Source organism: Sus scrofa, chromosome 5 (assembly GCF_054392235.1).
Source record: "Sus scrofa isolate SSC_HxYL_T2T_F1_AM1 chromosome 5, Sscrofa_HxYL_maternal_Yorkshire_Landrace_v2.0, whole genome shotgun sequence".
Classification (NCBI taxonomy): Eukaryota; Metazoa; Chordata; class Mammalia; order Artiodactyla; family Suidae; genus Sus; species Sus scrofa.
Genome location: NC_139387.1, coordinates 40,499,878 through 40,523,288, shown reverse-complemented (window position 1 = coordinate 40,523,288; position 23,411 = coordinate 40,499,878). Strand labels below are relative to the sequence as shown.

Here is a 23,411-nt window from a genome sequence, read left to right as displayed (position 1 = left end):
CATTGTCTTTCTTATTAAAACCCTCTTTATCCCTCCTTTGGTTAGCACTACCACCTGGTAACCTGGAGAATGGATACTGAACTTCTGTTTGATTCACATCCTAATTAGGTGAAGCAGCTAAGCAACTGGAAACCCCCGGCTCCCTACCTTTAGAGGCTCAAATCCACTGCACTCCAGGCCTTGACCAGTTTAGCAAGGAAGAACTCAATCTGTGATTTAAATGTAGTATGATTCCGTAGGGCCCCTTGCTACCTCTTAGCTTCTGAGTTGGCCTGTATTCATGTCTTTAAAATACTTTAAATAGGTTTTGGCATAGTTGCTGCAAGTCAAGTTTCCCTAATCTGATGTTTTCTTACATCCGAAGTAGTGAAGGCCTCTTCACTAGTACTCCATTCCACATAAGGACATTTGAAGCATTCCACACAGAAGAGTTCAAATTGCAAGCAATTAAGGGAGAACATCATGTATTTCAAATCATCTCCCAAGACTTTAAGATTTGCCACACATGCAAAAGTGCATGTTATTTTGAATTAATCACTCACCTTCATTGCACAAAATGTTGGAAATAAATTTCCTTCCCTTTAAGCTCTTCCCCAAATTATTATCTCTTCAAATATAAAAATGGAATCTTACATTTCCATGGCAAGGAGAAACTAATGTAAAATATCTATTTTTCATTACCTTTATTTGAGTTTCCTTATCAAGACAGCATTGCTATCTTAGGTAAATAACTCTTGAAGCCTAAAATAGATTTTATAAGTTCTAGGAGAAAAATATGAGTGTTTCTTTACATCATCATTGGCTGATTAGCATATTTGTTAAGAAAGACTGCTATCAGAAAAAGCCCTATGAATCTCTGTTTTTGAGAGCAAGATTTTACATATATGTAGGTCTTTATGAAAATGAGACTTTTACATAAGCAGGGTAAATGCCAGAGGATTCATTTAATTTTTCCACAGACTAAGTCGACCACAAAACACTGGTTTTCTTCTTTCTTATCGATGATTTATTGCTGAAAGAACTACTTACTTTTCCTTCCTTTTCTTTTCTTGCCTTCATCTTTCTAAGTTCCTGAGTTCCTCAAAGAATTATCACAGAATAACCACAAAAGCAAAAGAAGCCTTCTTCTCACAGTTAACGCTTGCCCCGGTAGCTCTACTATTCCTGCGTACTTACGTTGTCAGTAGATGTACAAATTATTCTAGGTTTAGCTGACAGACTAGCCTACAAGAAAATTCTGCCTTGTCACTCATGATGGAAAAGTACTGAACACCTTAGGACTCAGCATGTGTATGTATGGTTGATGTGTCCCAGAATATTCATTTAAACATAAAGGTGGGAGTTCCCATTGTGGCTCAGTGGTAGTGAACTCGACTAGCATCCATGAGGATACAGGCTCAATCCCTGGCCTTGCTCAGTGTGTTGTGAGCTGTGGTGTAGGTTACAGATATGGCTGGGATCCAGCATTGCTGTGGCTGTTGTGTAAGTCAGCAGCTGAAGCTCTAATTCAACCCCTGGCCTGGGAACTTTCACATGCCACATGTATGGCCCTAAAAAGCAAATAAAATAAAATAAAACAAAACAAAAGGTCCCTTAATTATATAAAAATCCTCCAGTAGCTTTCCAGGCTTGGGAAAATTTCTGACACTGAGATTTTGAATTTTGTTTAAAGCTATCAGACAGCATATCTGAAACGGTAACATACTTAATAACAGGATTTTTTTAAAGTGTTTTTGAACACTTACAACTGAATCCCTGATGTCCCGATTGTGGAATGATCAGCTCATGATACTAGGACCCTAAGAAACTCACCCTCACTGCTGTGAGGATGCTACTCTAAGGACTTTCAGCTTCATAGGAGCACCTGCCTGCCTAAACTGACGCCATAAATTCCTTCTGGGCCTCAAAAGCAGTGGTTTTCACATTGCTGTGCATATCAGAATCACATGGTATGCTTCATAGAATGTAAATCCTTAGGTAGTAGTGGGAAGATGCAATTTTTAATAAAATATCTCAGATGGGGTGGTCCTGATGAAGACGGTCTCTCAGCTGATACTCAAAAAGAAGCAGTGAACCCGAATACGCAAAAGATTTCCTGCAAGCAGCAAATTCATGAAAAGAGAAACACTAAGATAATGCTATCACAGTGCAGGAATCCAATATAAGAGGAATGTTCAGATTTTCATGCTAAAATCATGTTACAAATATTTATTCAAGTAAAGTTGGTGTTATAAATGACCATTCTGGAGAAAGCTCTGACTAAATAATTTAAATTATCTGTGAACAGGAAAATACTTCAAACTCTCAGGAAGTTCAGAGGGATCCTAGAGAAATTCTCATGAAATCTCAGGCTTAGGTTTCAAAAAAATTAGAAAATCCAAAAAAATCACAATTTTGTGGCAAGTATGACAAAGCAGTACTAACTACAATGTGAATTACATATTTGTTTTAATTTATGAGACGTTAAAGAGCATGTATATATATATTCATTCAAACAAATTTGCATTTGGAAATCTATATTATTTATTCTTTAAAAAAATGGCTTATGCAAATCCATGTAAGCCACAAACATCACCCACACTTTTATAACTCAAGAGTGCAGGCTGTTTGCTATGAAAATGGATCAAACCTACAGAATGATGTCAAAATATCTCTCTTCTACTTTCTACTCAGCAGTCTCAGACATTAGATATTAATATTAAAACATTTTTACCTACAGAGCTGAAACACAAATTTGGCACCAGAAGGTCATAAGTTTGCTTTTGATGTAATGCAGTACAATTTATACATCTCCAAGAAAGTTTGCCTCAAGAGTCACAGGCCTGCCCTTAATGCTCCAGGAGCTTTGTACTTCTCAGAAGTACTTGGTAATTATGGTGGCTCCCCCTAAACCCTTATGCCAGGAACAACATCTGTGACTCCATCTTCAAAAGTTTTCTAAATATAGCTCAAAGGAACATGTTACCTAGCTCTCTAACCTTGAGCAAACCAACCCACGCCAGTAGGAACAGCGTGGGTTAAAAATTCAGGAATACACTTTAGCCTTTTACTGGGTTATCATAGAAAGAAAGCTGAAGACTCCCAGCTCATTACAGTAAATGTGCCAAAAATGCTTTCCAACTCTTTTTTAACATTTACTGTGACAAAGTGTTGCAAAAATTAAGACCAATGTAGAGGCCTCTTGGATATGAATTTTTAAGTAATTGCATGCAGAAAGATATAAAATGAGAGGGCTTCAAGGTGACTTTTTTGTATATCTCAAGAGAAGCTTTAGCTGATAATGACAAGTAGATAATTAAATCCCCAGCCTCGCAGATGTGAGAAATAGTGTGATCTTTTGGAAATGGCCACAAAGCTCCTGAATGGACTTGCTATGAGTCACTGCTCAGAGCACAGAAAGATCTGCCCTGGTCAGAAAGGCCAAAAGGATAAATATGAGCTAATTTTAATAACCTCTGGCCAGTGGCAGAAGATTGGAAGCCTATAGCCAACAGTAAATCTTATTTTGCAATAAACAATTTTATCACTTGCAGGATTTCATAAATATTTAATTGTAATCCTTTGCACACACATTCTAGTGGCTTAACAAAAGATAAATAAGAACACAATCATACATGGATACTTCTCCCAAATGAGTCTCATATAAACAGCTAAGAAATCACTCCTGTCTCCCTGCCCACTGAATACAATATTAAAATCCATTTTAATCAGTATTCCCAGGATTCTATTATTAATAATTCTCATGATTTCATTACAAAACACAACTAAGGAAGAAAAATATTTATGCTTCAGATAATGTATTACTTTCAAAAAAGAAAAAGGCAGGTATTGAAAAAATTCCAAAACTAAATATCCTTCGTGAAATCAGAATTTATAAAGCAGTAGACAGTGTCGGAGGGATCCAGGATTTTTAATCAGGTATTGCATAGCAGTATTCAGGTGAAGTGAGATAGCCCTGTTATCTCCTTAACAGAGTGGGAAAATGAGAACAAAAAGTCCAGTCTGCCAAGGTCTTTCTCATGACAGGTTTTGAAGTCACTCCTTCTCAATTTTCCCTACAAAAGGTTAGCACATTGCAAACATCCAGGATCCACACAGAAAAAGCTACTTGTCATCTAGCCTGGGTCAGGATGCAGTTGCTTTTTAGGCACATGATGCTCCCATTTTCTGCAGTGAGTGAAGAAATACTGAACATATGATTGTCAATAGGAACTTTAAACAAAGACTAGGAGAGCCATCCAGCAAACGTAGAACTTTTAATAAAAACTATGATGGATGAAGTCTCACAAGGAGTAGATTACTACCACTCAGTTTGCAAACAGTGTGAAGGCAGTTTTAACAAGCAAGTCCTGAAATTCAGACTTAGAAACAGAAGACATGTGTAAGGGTAGTTTTGGGGTATACTCATAATTTGCTTCTTTAAGCCATATTTTCACTGGCTCATGAACTGAATTTCCAGTTCTCCTAACCTATCTCATATTTATAAGCTCTGAAGCAAGTTGATAACAATGTATTTATTATTATACAGTCATCAGACATGTTTTAAACACTAATGATGGCTCACTAAGTACTTAGAGCACTGCTAAGTGTGACATTCATAATTTCCAGATACAATTCCTTATGCTTGTTAACAAGACACTATTTTTTTTTTTTTTTGCATTTTTAGGGCCACACCCGTGGAAGTTAACAGGATAGGTGTCAGATCAGAATTGTAGCTGCTGACAGCCACAGCCACAGCTATGAAGGATCCAAGCCGCATCTGTGAACTCAGCCCACAGCAACACTGGATCCTTAACCCACTGAGCAAGGCCCATGATTTAACCCACGTCCTCTTGATACTAGTTGGAGTCATTACTGCTGAACCACAACATGAACACCAAAGATACTAATATTTTAAAAGAGATTAAGTGCTATCTTATTTCTTAACAAAATTTGCAAACCAAGTTGTTAAGACTCTTACCCTTGTTAAGGGTTTTTAGGTGATCAGATTCTTAATGGGATAGCCTATATAACAGAATGTCTTAAAATATGCTATGCAGGCTAAAAAATATGTTATGACATTAATAATGCAATAATTTGGCATATGTTCTGCATAATTGAATTTTCTAGGAAACTGGTGACTTAATAAATAAATCAGTGCAGTAACTGCCCAAGGCAAGGGAGGTGGTGGTGATGATTATGATAATGATGGTGATTTATCTCTAGAACTCTTTTGGATACGAACAAATGTTCCAAATAATTTTCATTTATTTTGACTATTTTCAAACAAACTAACCACATAGGTCCAGAATCCAGTGATACACACCTTTATAGCTTTTTAAATTCATACTCAGAGCATGTTAATAGCTTTAAATACCAAATCCAGAGGTTATTATTTTTCCTATGGCAAATCTACCAAATTTCCAGTTTCTGCCACATATTAAGCTAATAACTTCAATATGAGTTCTTACCTTATTTAGATGCCAATTCCACTCCTTCTCGAATCTAAGTTTTAATTAATTTGTTGCATGAGCACTATTGTGGTAACTGTTCTCTTGTCCTAAGTCCATCTTTTAATTTATACCTTTTCCTGCTTTCACTTTCTCACTTGTAATGAATTTCATAGCAAATTTAGATCCTTCTAATGTTACTTCCTATATGACGAGTTCTGTAAGCTTTCTAGACCACATTCATTCTTTAGTTCCTAATGCTTTCATAATATTTTATTCATAGAACTTACAGAGTGAATACAGTTAATTGTCTGCACTGTATTGTCCCTACTAGACTATAACTCACTATAAATAAGAGATGCATCTTGTTTATTTTTATATCTCCCAATCTAGCAAAGCTTCATCAAAACAAAACTTGAAACAAAACATAAACACTCAACAGAAAAAAAAAATCTAGGCATTTTAGTCACTAATTTCAAAGTTTGAGTCATAACACAGTGACATTTGCAAGGCAATTGGTTAATTTATTCCTTATACACAAGTAATGAAAACTATAACATGTAAGTGCAGAAGCTGTACCATTTTCTGTATAAGTATATACCATAAAAAATGAGGAAATAATATGACATTACCAAAACCCATGTACATAAAATTATATCCAGAAACATCCAACATACTTAGAGCGTGATTTGGGAACTTGAATCAGTGGGAAGAAATAACATGTTTTGGTATTGGAAAGCCCACATTTGAAAAGATATTAATTCTTTTAAGAAAATAACTTATAAATCCAGTGCATATCCAGTCATAATTGCAGCAGGATTTTTAATGTGTTTTGTCAAACTGATTCTAAAATCTACATTAAAAAATCTACATTAAAAATTAAGATTTTGAACAAGAATAAGAGAAAAAGTTATCAACCACAACATACTATAAAACTAAATTAATTAGGTAATATGTTACTAGTGCCGAAAAAGAACAGAGACCAATTAAACAGAATTGAATCAATTTCCTAAAATATAAGCATTTGCATTTATATAAAGATATCATTTCAAATTTGTGAATAAGAAAGCCCTTTTCAGCAAATAGGATTAAATAAGTGATTATGAATGTATAAATGTTAACTATACCACTCTTCCATTCTAGACATAGAAGCTATTAGAGAAGGAAGAGATGAGGTAACAGATGTAAAAAGAACATAGAATTTTAAACAAAAAATTTTAAATATCTTCAAAATGTTCAGATAGAGAAGGTCTCCTATAGAAGTCAGAATGAGAGACTAGAAAGTTACAAAAAGAATGACTTGACAAATAAATTAAGAGCCTTTGGGATGATGAAAGACACCACAAAGTAAAAAAAAAAAAAAAAAAAAAAAAAGACATAATAATAAGAGAAAATACTGTAAAGCTGTACACTACAAAACAGATTTATATCCAAAAACATCCAAAATACACAGGAATACAGAGTAGGAAAAATATCTCACCATCTTCTATTAGGTTTTTCTTTTTTTTTTTTTTTTCTTAACCAGGAAATAATTCACGGAAGAAAATAAAATACAAATAGCAAATTTACATGAAAAGATGCACAAGTTAATTTAACTAGTTCTGTAACAACTTCAAAAATTATTTTTGTTGGAGTTCCCATTGTGGCACAGTGGTTAATAAATCTGACTAGGAACCATGAGGTTGTGGGTTCAATCCCTGCCCTTGTTCAGTGGGTTAATGACCCAGTGTTGCTGTGAGCTGTGGGTAGGTTGCAGACGCGGCTCAGATCCCACGTTGCTGGTGGCTCTAGCGTAGGCTGGCAGCTACAGCTCCGATTAGACCCCTAGCCTGGGAACCTCCATATGCCACAGGAGCGGCCCAAGAAATGGCAAAAAGACAAAAAAAAAAAAAAAAGTTATTTTTGCTGCTAGACTGTCTAAAAAAATGTGCACACTATTAAAAGGTCTGAGGGAATCTAGGATTTCTGTGTGGTTAATGGAGAGAGGGTTCAACTGGGAAACTTTTTGGAACACAAATTGTATTAGTTATCAAAAATTTTATACTCTTTAAACCAAAATTTCACTTGCAGGAGTCAATCCTCTAAAAATGCATATGTGTATGACAAAAAATTTTTCAAGGGCACTTAGTGCAGTCTTGATGATAATAATGAAAAATTAGAAACAATAGAATAAATCTCCTTGGACTCATTTTTATAAATGAGTCAGAGAACAGAGTATATTTCTGTTCATGTAAAAAAGCTTAAACTTTATGGAAATGTAAAGAAAAAAGTCTGGAAAATAATATATCAAATATTAATAATTTTACCTGTGAAGAGAGTAAAAGTTATGGGAGGTCATGGAAGGAGTAAAAAAAGAATTTCTTACATTGTTATGTCTCTTTTGTTTTAATCAGTACAACTAGAATGCATTCAGGTGGTTTTTCAATATTTAACAAACAACCAGAAAAGGATACCTAGAATATGTATACTTAATTGCACAAAAAATAGTGGGCATGAAAGTTTATAGTCTGAGCAATTCATTCAACAAATATATGTTAGCAAAATCCTGTACCAAAGATCAAGATAGGCAGTAGTAATACAAGGATGAGATAAAAGCCCTCCTCTAAACATCATCCAAAAATCACAGGGACCCAGAAAAGTAGTTGAGCTACAAGGTGACAATTGCTAAAATACAGGTTCACAGGATGTCACCTTATTCTTGGTGGGGAGGACAGAGAAATGTTGGGTCAAACAGTGAAATGAAATTTTTTTTATGTGAGTAGTAATATTCACAGCAGACAAGGGCAGTGGGAAGGAATTTCACAAAATGGGCAAAGTCACCCTGACCTCAGGTCATGGATTCTTCAGTGTCACTGTTTGGAGTCGAATGTCACTCTCCACCACTCTCTTAAAAGCTGTTCACCCTGAACTGACACAACCCCTATTCAGCTTCCATGTCTCAGCTATGACTAGCTGCAGAAACCACACCCACTCCATATGAATGATTGAACAAAATCATTCATAAAAGCCTCAGTAAAGTACCCAGAACATTCATTTTGATTAAGTATTTGCTATTCTTCATCTGTTATCTTTAAGAAGCCAAAAACGAGAAATGTTCAGGAGATTGAACTATGGTTGATACAGGTTGGTGCCAAAACTCTGAAATATTTACTAGAATACAATGAAATATGAATAACCCTTAACTCTGTAGAGTGCAAGGTGTTTTCCAGTAAATGCAGAATAAATCTAATTTTGTGTTTATTTACTTCACTGCTAATAGGAAAATTATCTCACCATCAGTAGAACAAATTTCAATATATATTCAAGGGGATTTGCATATTTTCCTGGTAAATTTGTATAAATGATAATGAAATTGTTTACTTCAAACGTTTAAGGCTTCCAAAAACTTTGATTGAAAGCAATGTTCTATCTTAGTCAACAAGGAATTTAATTTTTGAAAAAAATTCACCCACTAAAATTAAATACAATAATTCATTAAAAAATAACTTCTATCACTTAATGCAGATGAGTCAAACATCCTGTCCTATCAATTCCCATCTGCCCTCCATCTTTTTGCTTTCTTACTATCATTTCAAACTCATAAGGATTCACATGAGCTACTGCTTCAAATCCCTTCAATCTTCTTATTACTGGATCCTTTATTATATATATAATAACATAACAGCATGTCTCTGCAGCCAGACCATCTGGACAAAGCTTTGGCCCTATCAGTTACTAGCTGTGTGACTTTAGGCAAGTTACTTGACCTCTCTGAGCCTCAGTTTCCTCACCTACCAAATAGGAATAATAATAATACATACATACATATTTATCTCATAAGGTTGCTATAACACTGAAACAAATTACTATATATAGACTAGAACAGTGTCTGAAGCCTTGTAAGTGTTTAATTAGCTACTGACAGTAGTTCTTTTCTAGTTTGCTTAACCTTTCCTTGTGGAACTCAACATAACTCTTCTTCCTGCTTCTCTCTCAGTGCAATGTTACATTAAGTACACTCTCTTCCTGACTTTCTGCCATCTCTAAATGTCTATGTAAAAATAATGTCTATGTCATACCTAATACTTTCTTCAAAGTCTTCATATCTTACTTAGTCATCATCTCCTCATATTACTATCATGGTAGGCTTTCTTTCACCTCTATTATTTCTAAAAGTTTACCCAATAGGAGTTCCCATTGTGGCTTGGCAGTAATTAACCTGATTAGGATCCATGAGGATGCAGGTTTGAGCCCCGGCCTTGCTCAGAGGGTTAGGATCTGATGTTGCCATGAGCTGAGTATAGGTCATAGAGCCCATGTTGCTGTGGCTGTGGGACAGCAGCTGTGGCTCTGATTCAACCTCTAGCCTGGGAACTTCGATATGCCACAGGTGCAGCCTTAAAAAGACAAAAAACAAAACAAAACAAAACAAAAAAAACCCAATAATATCAGATTATTAAAATCAAAACTGTACATGGATGTGAAACAATACACAATATTAAAATGACTGAGTTTTACTATTTAGTCTCAAAATTGACTAAAATAACTCAGATTTACAATGAACATTATTTTAATGGAATAGCTACTTAATGACTATTCAAAGGAAGAACTGATTTTAACATTATATATCTAACTATGAAAATAACACAAACATTACCATAACTAGTACCATAGCTTCTGCTGCAAGATTGATATGTATTTTGTCCAGAACAGCTTCACTCAGTGGAATATTTATTTCTGTCTTGCAGCACAAGCTTTTCATAATGAATCACATTCAAAAATACATTAAAAAAAGATATACTAGTATATGTCAGAGGGAAAAAAACTGCTGATGCTTGAAGGTATTTTCCATCAAAAGTTAAATATGGCACAATGGTCATTCCATAGAGTTCATTAATGAAATTGGAAAGAGATTATTAATCTCAAGTGTTAAATTGAACTTACAGCAAAAATTGATCAAGCTTCTCCTGACTCAGAAATACCCCACGGCTACTATTGATTAAGGGTTTGCGGCACTGATTATAATTCATATACAAACACAAAGAATGTAAGATAGAAATTATTTTCAAAAGATTTCTTATTCAAAACATACATACTATGTAGCTTAATAGAGGAAGTCTTGTAGGCATGCGTTTCATTGTGAAGATCCACAGGAAAAAACTTACCTGGCTAGGCTGAAGGCATCGTCGATCAAACCTGCTCGGTTACTGACAGAGAGAACCTGTGAGGTCAACAAGAGGGAAAATGGAACCACTTAGAATTAAAATGAGCCAGTGTAGGAGCATGGGCTTTGACGCATTCTTTGATATGGCTATTGATTAACATTTGTGACTTAACGGGCTCCAGGGAGTAAGATTCCCCACAGGCCTTATTTACCATAGGGAGTATACCTACACTCAGGTGGACATTAATCTCTAACCCCCTGTGACTCAGTTTACAGGAAGAAAGGACAAAGCAACCATGAGATTTACAGGACATTTTCACCCCTAAAACCCCTACTGGACAAGGACTGATATAGGTAATTGTGCAGGCCAATGGGAGAAACCCACATCTTTCTGGACCCCATGTTGGTACCCTCTCCCATCTTTAAGGGATAGAAGCCCTATAAGACAATAGAGTAGGGGGCTCTTCCACCCCCTCCCAGTGGTCCTGGGAGCTGTTTGCCTCCCTGTAATAAAGACTTTGCTTGCTTGCAAAAAAAAAAAAAAAAAAAAAAAAAAAAAAAAAAAGAATTAAAATGGCAGGTGTGCACATGTCAAAACAGATCTTTGATGAGTCAATCCAGTTTACCTCATGGTTCCTGATTAATTGATCGATTAATAATCTCCAATTCCTTAAATCATAGTTGACTCTAAAATAGCCAGTTTGGTTGATATTCCCCAGCAACCAGCTTCCTTTGTTCAAAGAAGTTATTCTGTGGTGTTCTGAAAACAGCATTTTGGGGGATAAGAGTGATTTTAAATTTTAAGAGTTAAAATGATATGAAGTATGTCTTCTTAATCCCAGATATCATAGTACCAATAACTAACAGCAAACATCATCCTAAATACCTAAGTGAAACCTACTCTTCAATCAATTAATCACTAAAGCTAGAATTTGCCAGAAAACCTTTAGCAGGTTACTCATTATTACTCAATTAGTTGGTTTCTTATAATTAACATTTTTGTTCTCGATAAAACCCTATTACCTATACATAATTTTCTTTCTCAAGGTAAATGTTACCAAGAAATCTAATACTGTACTCATACGGCTTCCAGTTAGATTGTATATATATATATCTGTGGCTAGAATAAAAGAAAAGGCTTTAGGTGCATATTCTACTTATTTCACTCAGAAAGAAAGTGATTAAAACAATAGCACTCATTTATATGAAAGTCACTGTTGTTGCTTACCTTTTTCCTTGCGCTTTCCTGGACAGGCTAATAAATAACAGACTCCAGCATCATCAATAATGGTGGGAAAGGAACCTCATTTGTTTACAACTCTAATATTTCTACATATAATTAGAACAAAGATAATAAATTCTGCTTATTGGAATCACTTTGGAAAATAGGTAACATGATTATGTTCACTGTCTAATTCAATTAAAGGAAGCCCATAAAAGCAATCTTATAACTTACATATTTAACCCCTTCAAATATGATACAGATAGAGAACTCATTCACTGTTAATGGCAGCATTTATTAACTGCCCAGAACCATAGTTTGCAATTTTAATCATTTTGTTGCTGATGCCCTCAGGACCCATGCTTCAGAGAAGTTGCATAATGGATGAAGTTTACTTAAAATTTTTATTTTACATACACACTTCTATCTAACTTCCACAGTGACTCAAGACCGGAAAATGCATCACAGAAACCATTTGTGTCAGTTCTGAGTAAGAGGCACAGCCTCTAATTCTCACTCTATTATCAAGATTTCTACATATCAAACTACAGAACAAGTCTAGTTTTATTTTTTAACATTAAATTTACAGAGTACTCTCTCTCAAGTAGAAGCCATACAGGAAGAGGTTATACCACAAAAATTAATTGTAATGACCATGAATTGCTCAGAGCTAGAATGGAGTGGGATCATGTAGCCAATGCATGTTACATATGATCAAGTTTTGAAAAAACTGTTAAAAAAAAAACCACTTAAACATACATGTACACTAAGCATAAAAATCCAATCTTTAATGTTTCAAATAGCACTTCAACTTCTTGACATCTTTATAAATAGTATCAGTAATAACAGATAAAGAAATGAGGCTGAGATGGGTTAGTGGAATTGTCTGTGGAAGTTCCCGGGGCCAGGAATTGAACCCAGCCATTTCAGGGACAACACTGGAAACCTAACGCCCTGCACCACCAGAGAACTCTGTTCCCTGTCCTTTTTACCCCCTCTACTCTACTGATAGAAGATGGTATGGCATTTTTACGTAATATGATACTGTATATATTGTTCATATTCTTATATTGATTTGAAAAAAAATAACATGGTAAACAAGAATTATAACAGGAGTAGGAAAATTGTGTCCTTGTAACAATTCTCCTATGTATAACTGTTTGAACTTAGGCCATTGAACCTCTGGCTCTCAATTTCCTTACCTATTACCTAAAGGCCAAGTAATGGCATCTATGGTCTCTTCCAATTCTATGATTCAGTGGCAGAAAGGGAAGTTTTTCTTCATTTGAAATTTTACCCAGCTTAACCTGTACTTAGGAAAATAAAGCTGTCAGATATTGATCTAATATTAATAGCTCTCCAAAGTCCTGATTCTTTGTATTTGCATATTTTTCAAAAAGTTAATGTATTTATCCACACAATACAAGTTAATGTATTTATCCTTCACAATTCTGTGAAGCTTTAGAATATCACTCCATTTTACAGATATAAAAAGAAAAGCAATCTTAAAAATGGCATTTTTTAAAACTAATTCTCATAAAGAGATTTAATTAATCATGTCTGAATTCACTGAAGAAAAATTGTTTGAAATACTAAGGATATTGTTTTTCTTGAGTAAACCTAACTCTGTTTTCAGGAGTGATAAGATTGTCATAACAAAACATATTTAAAGTGTTATTGAATTTGCTTGGGATAAGAGCAAATTTAATCATTCTCATCTGGGAAGTGGTTAGTCTTTGAAGAAATTGCAATATTAAAGCATATGTATGATCTATCTTTTTATAATTTTGAAAGTCAGATTTCTATGATAATAATAATTCATTTTTTTAAAGTAACTTCACCTTATATTTTAGTTTCCTTTTTTTTTTTTTTTTTTTTTTTTTTTGGCCATGCTCATAGCATGTGGAAGTTCACAGGCCAAGGATCAAGCCTGTGCCACAGCAGTGACCCAAGCCAATGAGTGATGGTGCCAGATCCTTAACCCTCTGAGCCACAAGAGAACTTCCTCCTGACATTTCAGATGGCTGGCATAACTTAACTTCATGTGATGCACTTGGCTCTAGTTTTTTGAACTTCAAATTCAACAACTTATAGGTGGAACAGAGACCAATTAAAATAGGAAAACAATCCCTATACCTTCTATATCGTCTAAGAAGAAGAAAGGCAGGCATCTGTTGCTTTTAAGAATGCAGTTACTAAATTGATAACTAAAACCTGAAGGGTACTACTGTTCATGAATATTACTGTTCATGCCTTTGAAAATTAAATCTTTGGAGAAACAATTCCCCAAAAGGTTTTGTAATAGATTTTTTAAATATCCTTTTTGTTCTTCTTAATTATAGCTCTAAAATATTCTTCAAATTAACTAATAGCAAGCAGTGAATTTTAAAGAGGTCTTTTCCAATGGTCTAATGAGATACAGTATGTAATGAGTACCATAATAAAAAGTATAGAAGCTATATTTCAAGTGTTAGTAATAACAATTCAAATTTATGTTTAGAATATATCCAAAATGGCTCAAAACTTAGACTATATCAAGGCACAGAGCTGTTGGCATTTTATAGCATTTTATATTTTTACATTCTACATTTCCAATTGGAATAAAAGAGAAAGGAGATCTGATCTTTCAACTCAACTATTGGCTGGTTGCAGAAAAATCAGAATTTAAAATAATCAAAAAAGTCACCCAGGGTAACAAGTGTAACAATGTGAAACAAACTCAGGTATAATAACACATACTTGTTTTCTCACTAGACTCTTGTGAGAATCAAATTAGACAACGCTCTGTAGAGATTATAGAGAACTAAATGTGAATATCTAATAGCAAAATGTTGAGTAACTGACAGATCTACAAAGTAACCTACTATAGCATTAAAACGTGTGTGTGTGTGTGTGTGTGTGTGTGTGTGTGTGTGTGTGTCTGTATTACAGAGAAAATAAACTTAGAAGAGAAAATCAAGAAGTTCCCGTTGTGGTGCAGCAGAAACAAATCTTACTAGCATCCATGAGGACTCGGGTTGGATCCCTGGCCTTGCTCAGTGAGTTAGGCATCTGGCGTTGCTGTGAGCTGTGGTGTAGGTCACAGATGCAGCTCAAATCCTGTATTGCTATGGCTGTGGCATAGGCAGCAGCTGCAGCTCTGATTCAACCTCCAGCCTGGGAACTTCCAAATGCTGTGCGTGTGGCCCTGAAAAGAAAAAAGAAAAAAAAATCAAGCTCCTAAGAAATTTTGGACAAGTTATTTCTAAAGTCTTAATTTTCTAATTTGTAAAGTAAAGATTTAAAAAAATACCCATTTTAAGAATTCCCTTTGTGGTACAGCAGGTTGAGAATTTGACATTGCCACCGCAGTGGCTTGGGTCCCTGTTGTGGTACAGGTTCTATCCCTGACCTGGGAATTTACACATGTTCTGGGTGCAGCCAGAAAAAAAAAAAAAAAAGAATCCTCAATTTAAAGGCTTGTAAGTTTCATATGAGCCAATGTTTAAGGAAAACATTATAGTATTAGGCCAGTTTTAATGTTTACTTCTGTCAGCATCAATTTCTCTTTTATCTTGACTCTTTTCTAACATTTGGCCTTAAATGTACTCCCTCCCATTGCACATTAAAATAGCCAGTCAACATGCAGGCTACCACATTTATAAATGTCTGCATTCTCAGCATTTTGAGAGTAAAAACAAAAGATACAAATCCTTTTTCCTGCTTTCAACAACTTAAAACTTTGTTTTAAAACTCTTTTTAGCCTAAAATGATCTGTTCCTTAACTTTGGAATTAATAGATAATCATCTAACAACAAAAAAATGAAGTGCCAAGAATATTTAATGATTCATATCAAATTCATACTTTATAGTGTTCACCAATGACTTGACCTTAGTATCATGTGACATCAAATCGATATTACTGATAATGAAAAATTACAAAACATTGATCTGACTGCTATAATTAAAAGGTAGAATTTTCTTTACAAATATGGATAAGGATTGACCAGAATATTATTCCTTGATATTAGTGATTATATTTTGAAAAAAAAAAGAGAGAGACATTACAACAACTAAAAGGAGACAAATTTATCGATCTTTTTTTTTTTAATCTTTGCCTGGCATCAGTTTTTTATTTGTCATCAGAATGAAGGAGTTCAAGACAGAACTAAATATATTTAGAATGAAAATAAACAGGAGAAAGAGAAAAGTTGCCTTTCTTTTAGATTGTTTTTTGGGAAATCTTCCAGATTTATGTATTTATAAAGTTTTCAAGAAACATTTATTGGTATGGGTGTTTACAAAAGCCTCAACATTTCAACTGGGACAATGTTTTATCAACCAGAAGACTCTGCTGTGATTTAATGGATTATGACACATTGTACTCTGTAGGTTGCACACTGCACAATTTTGGGATGAGGCAGTGTGCAATTAATATCACAGTCCATATAAACATCATCTCCTAGAGTTATGCACTGCACAAACTATGCAGCTGTGTATGACAACCAAATATATTACCAAAGGGGACATTTTAGGCAAACATATTGTTTGAAATGCCATGTTTTTATTATTCCTGATTAATAATAAAAGACTATAAATAAAAACAACTTCTTGAATACAACATCCTGAGACTATTGGTCAAGAAAAGCTGTGAAAGCAATAACATAGAATATGATCTTCCAAAATACTGAATCCTTAGGCCATACACCTGAAACTAATATTGTAAATCAACTATACTTCGATGAAAAAAAAAGAAAATCCATGATACTATTTCAGATACTCCTGTGTGGAGTAAGTGGATATCATAAATAATAGCATAGAAATAACCAGGGAGTTAGAGGAAATGGACCCGGGAAAATTATTCAAAGAGAATCAGACTTGTCCTGAATCCTGCACTGTCTAAAAGTAAAAGTTGAGGTTGATCCTGACATTTGATCAATATCTTTGCACTCTTCTAATTTCCCATTTCCAATCTACCTTCCAATGAGAAATGTTTTACTTTATTTCTGCAAACTGTTCTCTTTCCTGTTCCTAGCAATACTATAGAGCAATGACTTTATTCTAATACCTGGATCATTATAATAGCAACTTAATGCTTTCAATCTTCATTTCATAATAAATTATGTAGATAAATAAAACAACCACCTGAACACCAAAGAGAAGTATAAAGACAATACAGTAAGTGTGAACTGGGAATCACAGTATAAGTACTAACTCAAAGAAATGAAAAAAATAGATTGTATTAAGTGATTTAAAGGAAGAAACACTAATACATTTTAAAGTAAGCATTTTAATGCCTCACTACACCACATATAAATGTTTTATACTACATATATAAATGAAAGTGTATGTTTTCATAATATGTGATTATGTGTTAAAAATACAATAACATGAAAATTTGAATGAAAATTCAACTGGAAAAACAAGTATTTAAATTTTTGGTAAGCAGATTAGATTCCACTGTAAGACCTTTTTTTTTTTTTTTTTTGTATGCATGTGTGTATGCATTTTGAGTATTTAACTTCTCCCTAATAATAGCAAAACAACTGAGGGGAAGAAACCATATTTTTGTTATTTTTTTATGCCTCATCTTATTTCAAGAAAATATTTGTGGCTGTTTTAAAGTGATGCTTACAAAATGGAAATGTGAGAAAAGAGAATGTGAGAAAAGAGTAAGAAAAACAAAATGTGGACATACTTGATCATTTAAATCTAAATGATATGTTACATAAAAGATGATAATTGGCTTTTTCTTCAATTCAATGGAAAACAGAAATAAAAGAGACCTGTTTCACACTCTACAGTGAGGGATTTAGATTGGATTCAAGAAATAGCTTTCTGACAGTGAGTTGAAATAGGTCACTATCCTATTGAAAGATATTTAGAAGTAGAATAGAATTTCATCTTTCTCTGCTCCTTGAGAGTTGACCCTACCTAAGGGACGGTTTGATGACCTATCAAGCCTCTCCTTTCTGGCCCTATAATTATCTAATTCTATGGAGAACGCTGCTTTACCCATTCTTTAAAAAGCCAGTCTGGTAAAGAGAAGATTGCAGGAAAATCACATTGAAAATGAGACTTGTATTTCAGTATTTGGCATACTATTCTATTGGAAGTCATGTTTATAATTTAATTATATTTGGGATTATAAAATGATACAGTTTAAAACAGTTAAAATTAGTACTACACATGCTTAGTTTAAATTTTTCTCTTTGCCATCAGGCACAAATTTAATAAATATATTAGCAGGCTGAAATTAGACAAACTATACTATATTAACTCTATAGAGGTTATTCCTTTATATACACTTTCCAATTTATCTTATTCACATTTTTATAACAGCTAAAACTAGAGGTTAAGTTGCTTGACAATAATTTAAAACCAAATAGTTCCTTAGCAGAGAATATATTTCTTACCTGTTTTGTTAGACACCCAGATAATTGCTTCTGAAGACACATGACTTCTATTTCCTACCACAATAGTTAGTGGAATCTGCCACAGGTAACTGCAAAATAAAAAAAAATTAAAAAAACTTTAAGAATAAAAATGGTTATAACAAATAACATTTCCTATGCACTATTTTGTGATTTTTAACATTCTCCAGTCATAAATACAAGGAATAAGTCAAAAAGATGAATTTATTCTTTCAATATCACAAGCAGACTTGGCCTCTATGAGTTTTAATTTCAATACAAAAGGAAGACTACCAAAAACATAATTAATCTTGGGAAAAATATCTGCATTTTACATTAGGAGTAAAAAGTAGCTAAAATCTATAAATCTGAGCCAACTGCATATTGATTAAAGTCTTAAAATAACTCCTTCCTACTTGATTCTATATTAGATTAATGCACATTTCAGTAGCTTCATGCATTTACATTTCAACATTCTTTTTGTCTTAACTATTCTTAAAAAAATACTTCCATCATATCTTATAGAGAAGTTAATATAGTCCATATAAAGTTATGCAGCAAAGTAGGAACAAAAAACAAAACTAATTAGATCCCCCTAAAAATCCAGATCAATACAAAGAACACCATGGGGCACATGTACTGCTTTGTTTTCTGAAATGGAATTTCCAAACTGATGTGTGAAATCATCCACCAATGTGCCGGAATTGATCATGAGTCTTAGCTATTAAAGAGAGGCATTTTCTAGAATACAGCTTTTTATAGAATAAAAATTGAGGCCTAAACTTGTACATGAAGTGATATCAATTCAATCTCAAATGAGGAGCCAGAGATAAGCTGGACAGTCTAACAACAAAATCCAGTGACTACATTTTGCTTACCCTAAATGTAGCCAGATTATGTTGAGCAGTTATTGCACCATTAGAAACAGGGGGAGCCAAAAATATGGAGATGTGAAAAATATTTTTGATTTGAAAAGTATAAGAAGAGATAGCATATAAACTCAGTAACTGTGGGAGTGAATAGAGAAGGTGAGTTTTTCAGGCAACATGTCTGGGGTTATAGAGCTAAAAACAGAGTGAGTATTATCTTTTCATGGGGGAAGACAGCTCCTCCAAATCTGTTATCTGGAATTCAATTATTACTTTATCATTTCATGTTTCCCATTCATAATAAATGAAATTTAGTAATGGCAAAAAATCCAAACGGAACACTGGAAGAAATTCCTAGTTAAAAACCAACCGTTATCCTCAATATGGAAAGTTAATATGTTTAAGATTCTAAATTTTAAATTATATGATGCATTTAATCAGATAAACATTTTTAAGTGCTATGTGGAGACATGATGCTATATTGTAGTGGATGATACACAACTGGCCAGGAAATAAACAACTATAGTAGAGAAACAGGTATTGTTTGTATGGTGGACACAACCCATGTAAGCTCTTTAAGAAATACCTTCAAGCTTGTAACAGGAAGAATATGCCACAAACATTTAATAATGGATTTACTGTGAGGAAGATACAGAGAACTGACAAATATACATATATCAATTGATACACATATATATATATGTTTTAACAGCCATTCTCTAAAAATAATGATACATTTTGATTAATTTAAATAATCAGTTGAGATAACAATATCTGACTCTCCTTCTGACTCTCAAATTAAACTACAAAAACATTTTTGTGTACCTAAGATCTTTTTTCTTTTTTTAAACTTTTTAGGGTTACGCCCGTGGCATATGAAGGTTCCCAGGCTAGGGGTTGAATCAGAGCTGTAGCTGCTGGCCTATCCCACAGCCACAGCAATGCCGTATCCGAGCCGTGTCTGCAACCTACACCACAGTTCCTAGCAATGCCAGATCCTTAACCTACTGAGCAAAGCCAGGAATCAAACCTGCAAGCTCATGGATACTAGTCAGATTCATTTCCGCTGAGCCACAAAGGGAACTCCTGTACCTAAGATCTTATAAAATCCTAGAAATGAAATCATTCCACGAATTGCTGTTGAAGCAGACTGAATGGGATTGGGTTGAAGTTAAATAAAAGGAACCAAATAAATCTACAGTAAGACAGAGATTAACCTGATGAACTTAATTTTTTAGTACATATCTTCCATATTGAGTTTGGCCAACTAATTGTAAAGTCAAATAAATATCATTTAAAGGGCAAAGAATACATAAAATTGAAGATGCTTAAAATCCTTCGAAGATAAATGTATCTTTTTGTAGAATGATCATAAAATGTCTATGTGAAATATTATTTGCCCCATACAAACTTATAATTTTATATTTATTTAAACTACATTCTTCTAAATAATGACTAGATATTATAATACCAACAGATATATTTTTATATTTGAGTTTTTCAAAAATCTCCAAAGTCTAGAAAAAAAGAGATTCATATCAGTACCTACATGTTGCTTATAGTCAATTCCACATATATACAGGAAACTTCTTAATAGGTAGACAATGCACTTTATAGCAATGTTCAGAAGCAAAAAAAAAGTTAACTTTAAAGCATTGAGATACAAATGTCAGGGCATTCTATAAAACATTTTTAAAAGCCTTCTCTGTTTTTCCTAAGAATGCTCTTTCAGTCTATTCTTTGTGTGTATGTGTGTGTGTCTGTCAAAAATCTATACATTGTCATAGCGACAAAATAAAAATTGCAAATTACCAAACATATCTGAAGTTTGTATTCATCTTTGAATAGCTACACTATCAATGTGATGTAAGTTATTTTTTGTAACTTTCCAAAAGTATATATTTGATCTTTTCACCAATTTCACTTTAAAATCAAATAAAACATGGCAATTATAATGCTTTATGATTAAAAAGTTAAAAGACCCTAAACGTTGTGGGTGAAAAGCTCTGTGTAGCATGCTGTAAAAAAAAAATCTGAGACTGCAGTAAGTTATGTTTAAAAAGAGACTAGAAAAAGAACTTGTGAAATTAGACTGTGCCCCAGTCCCTTAAATTTAATTTGAATTTTAATCATTTCATTTTAAGCAGAAAAAACAATAACAAGAACAATGCATTTCAAAAGACCCTCAAGATATCTTTATTCTATTAGTACCTGGAACTACCACTCTTCATTGAAGGTCACATTTTTACAATAAAACAATGTTTACTCTAATGATTATGTTAAGGTAGAAAAGAACAGGTACTTATTTTATCTAAAGTGAAAAATCTTTTTTTAAAAATGGTACCAATATTAGTGAAGCATTAATTTAAGTGCCATGAAAAATGGTTCAGAGGTTACTGTTATCAGGCCAGAAATAAAAGGAGATAAATATAATTTTCTGAAGTACTGGACTCCACGAAGTTCCATACATGTAGGAGACATTACTGAAGATTATAATGCACTAACTTTAAAAAGAAAAAAAGCCACACAAATTCATAACTTCCCAAATACCAAAATTCTAGCAAATGTTTTACTTACTTTCACATATCAGCTAACTTTATGCAATTACTATAGAGATCTTTCCTTTCTATGCTATAATATAGCTACTACATAGGAAAATATAATTACTATACACATTAAAAATGTTCTAGGCATTGTAGTGATAGTCTAGTGTTCTCTACAAAATTAAAAACAAAGAACTGATTATACTCTCTCAGAAAATACCCACAATTCATAGGATTTCAGGCATAAATGGGCACTATGTCTTACTACATTAACGGTTTACATTATACAATAAAGATCTAAGAAGGTTACAGACAATGGGCAGATAGATTTGGTACTGAAAATTTGACCACCATATTATAGCGAATTAAATGATCAATAACATAAAATTGAATACTAAAGTCTCAACTTCAAGCTCCATTATTTCAAAATAGATTGAAAACACATTTTGAGATTGATGAGATGTCATGCATTACCTCACTCTTAATATTTTTCTATGCCAAGTTCTCAGGGTTCAAAAATTATCCATATGATTTTATAACCTCAGCAAAAGCAAAGCTCTGTAGATGTTACCTATACCCATAAAGCCTGGCAAAAATTCTTCCTTTAAAGAGCCAGTCTTGTGGCTGATACCTCTGGTGCATGTTACAGGTTGACAGAGTATTTTGTTCAAAATTTGTCCTGTCATCTGCATGTCCTTTATGTTTTTCTGCACCAGTGATGCTTGTGTCAGATTGATCATTCTCAAAGGCATGGCCTGTGTCTCGCTAACCTTGCCACAGTCAAGTAATTTTTATGTACTTCCTGGCAAGGCCAGGACTGATGTCTAAGCAGGTTTCGTCTGGGGCTGGACAGTGGTCGATCAGAAGGGGTGTCTGGCAGCTGAGGAGAAGCCAGGGTGGATGAAGAAGGCTTGACAGAGTCAGACCCTATTATTTAGTCTGGTTAGACCCTGGCAGTGTGGCAGTATAATACTGTATTCCACAGATTCAAACAGTTGATTGCAAGGACAGTTTGTTGAAGGACAATATTTGTGATGATCGGTAAATTTAAGATGCTTTCTTAAAATTTTGGGTTCCAAATTTAGTCATCAGAAAACACACATGAATTTCTCAATCACTTCTACCTACAGTCTTGGAACTCCCATACTTGGGAATGATTTCCACACTTCTTAGAGATAATAAAGAAAGCTTAGGAGTGTTTCCCACCTCCTAGATACTGGTGGATGATAAAATCAGTTTCCTAATATTCCCAAATAATAGACACGGCATGACAAGCCTAATCCCAACATTTTCTTTTATGTATTAATTTTAACCTCCATCCCTCTCTGTCCCCTCCTCAACCTCTTATCAGGATACTTTTTTTTTTTTTTCCTTTTTGGCCACACCTTTTTGGCCTGGCATGTGGATGGTCCAGGCCGGGGATCAAACCAATGCCACAGCAGCAACCTGAACCACAGCAGTGACAACACAGGACCCTTAATCTGCTAAGCCACAAGGGAACCCCTCAGGACACTTTTGAGAAAATAAAATGGAATAGTATAAGCTCTACTATGTTTTTTTTGCCTCAGTTTTAATAAAACATAAAACTATGGGAAAACATGAAATAGAAAAGATACACTACATGCTGAATTTTCAGCAATTAAATAAGAGTTTCAAATGAAAGCTAACGTAACAAATCAAATTCTATGTATGTTGTGTCTGGTGGTTTTTAAACACTAAAAGTGAGGGAATAGAATATATTTTGATAATAAATGGCATTGATACTTAGACCATTTTAAACAGATCTAGTTTGAGTTCCTTCAGCTCAGATATT

At 33.9% G+C, this 23,411-nt stretch overlaps 1 protein-coding gene across 7 annotated transcripts in view; it reads right to left on the bottom strand.

The window, feature by feature from the left end:
* The window catches only part of TRHDE (thyrotropin releasing hormone degrading enzyme), a 583,967-nt gene that overhangs the window by 76,004 nt on the left and 484,552 nt on the right, over positions 1 to 23,411 (bottom strand). For 5 of the 7 annotated variants that reach the window (XM_084956344.1, XM_084956345.1, XM_084956347.1 and 2 more), the window contains 3 exons: positions 18,190 to 18,278; positions 11,199 to 11,332; positions 10,574 to 10,629 (listed from right to left, as the gene is read on the bottom strand). In XM_084956344.1, coding sequence (XP_084812470.1) covers positions 10,574 to 10,629; positions 11,199 to 11,332; positions 18,190 to 18,278 — 279 coding nt within the window. Of the gene's footprint in view, positions 1 to 6,923; positions 7,259 to 7,423; positions 10,630 to 11,198; positions 11,333 to 12,181; positions 14,982 to 18,189; positions 18,279 to 23,411 lie in introns of those variants that run through there. The other 2 variants (XR_014803635.1, XM_084956346.1) reach the window with 2 other exon arrangements.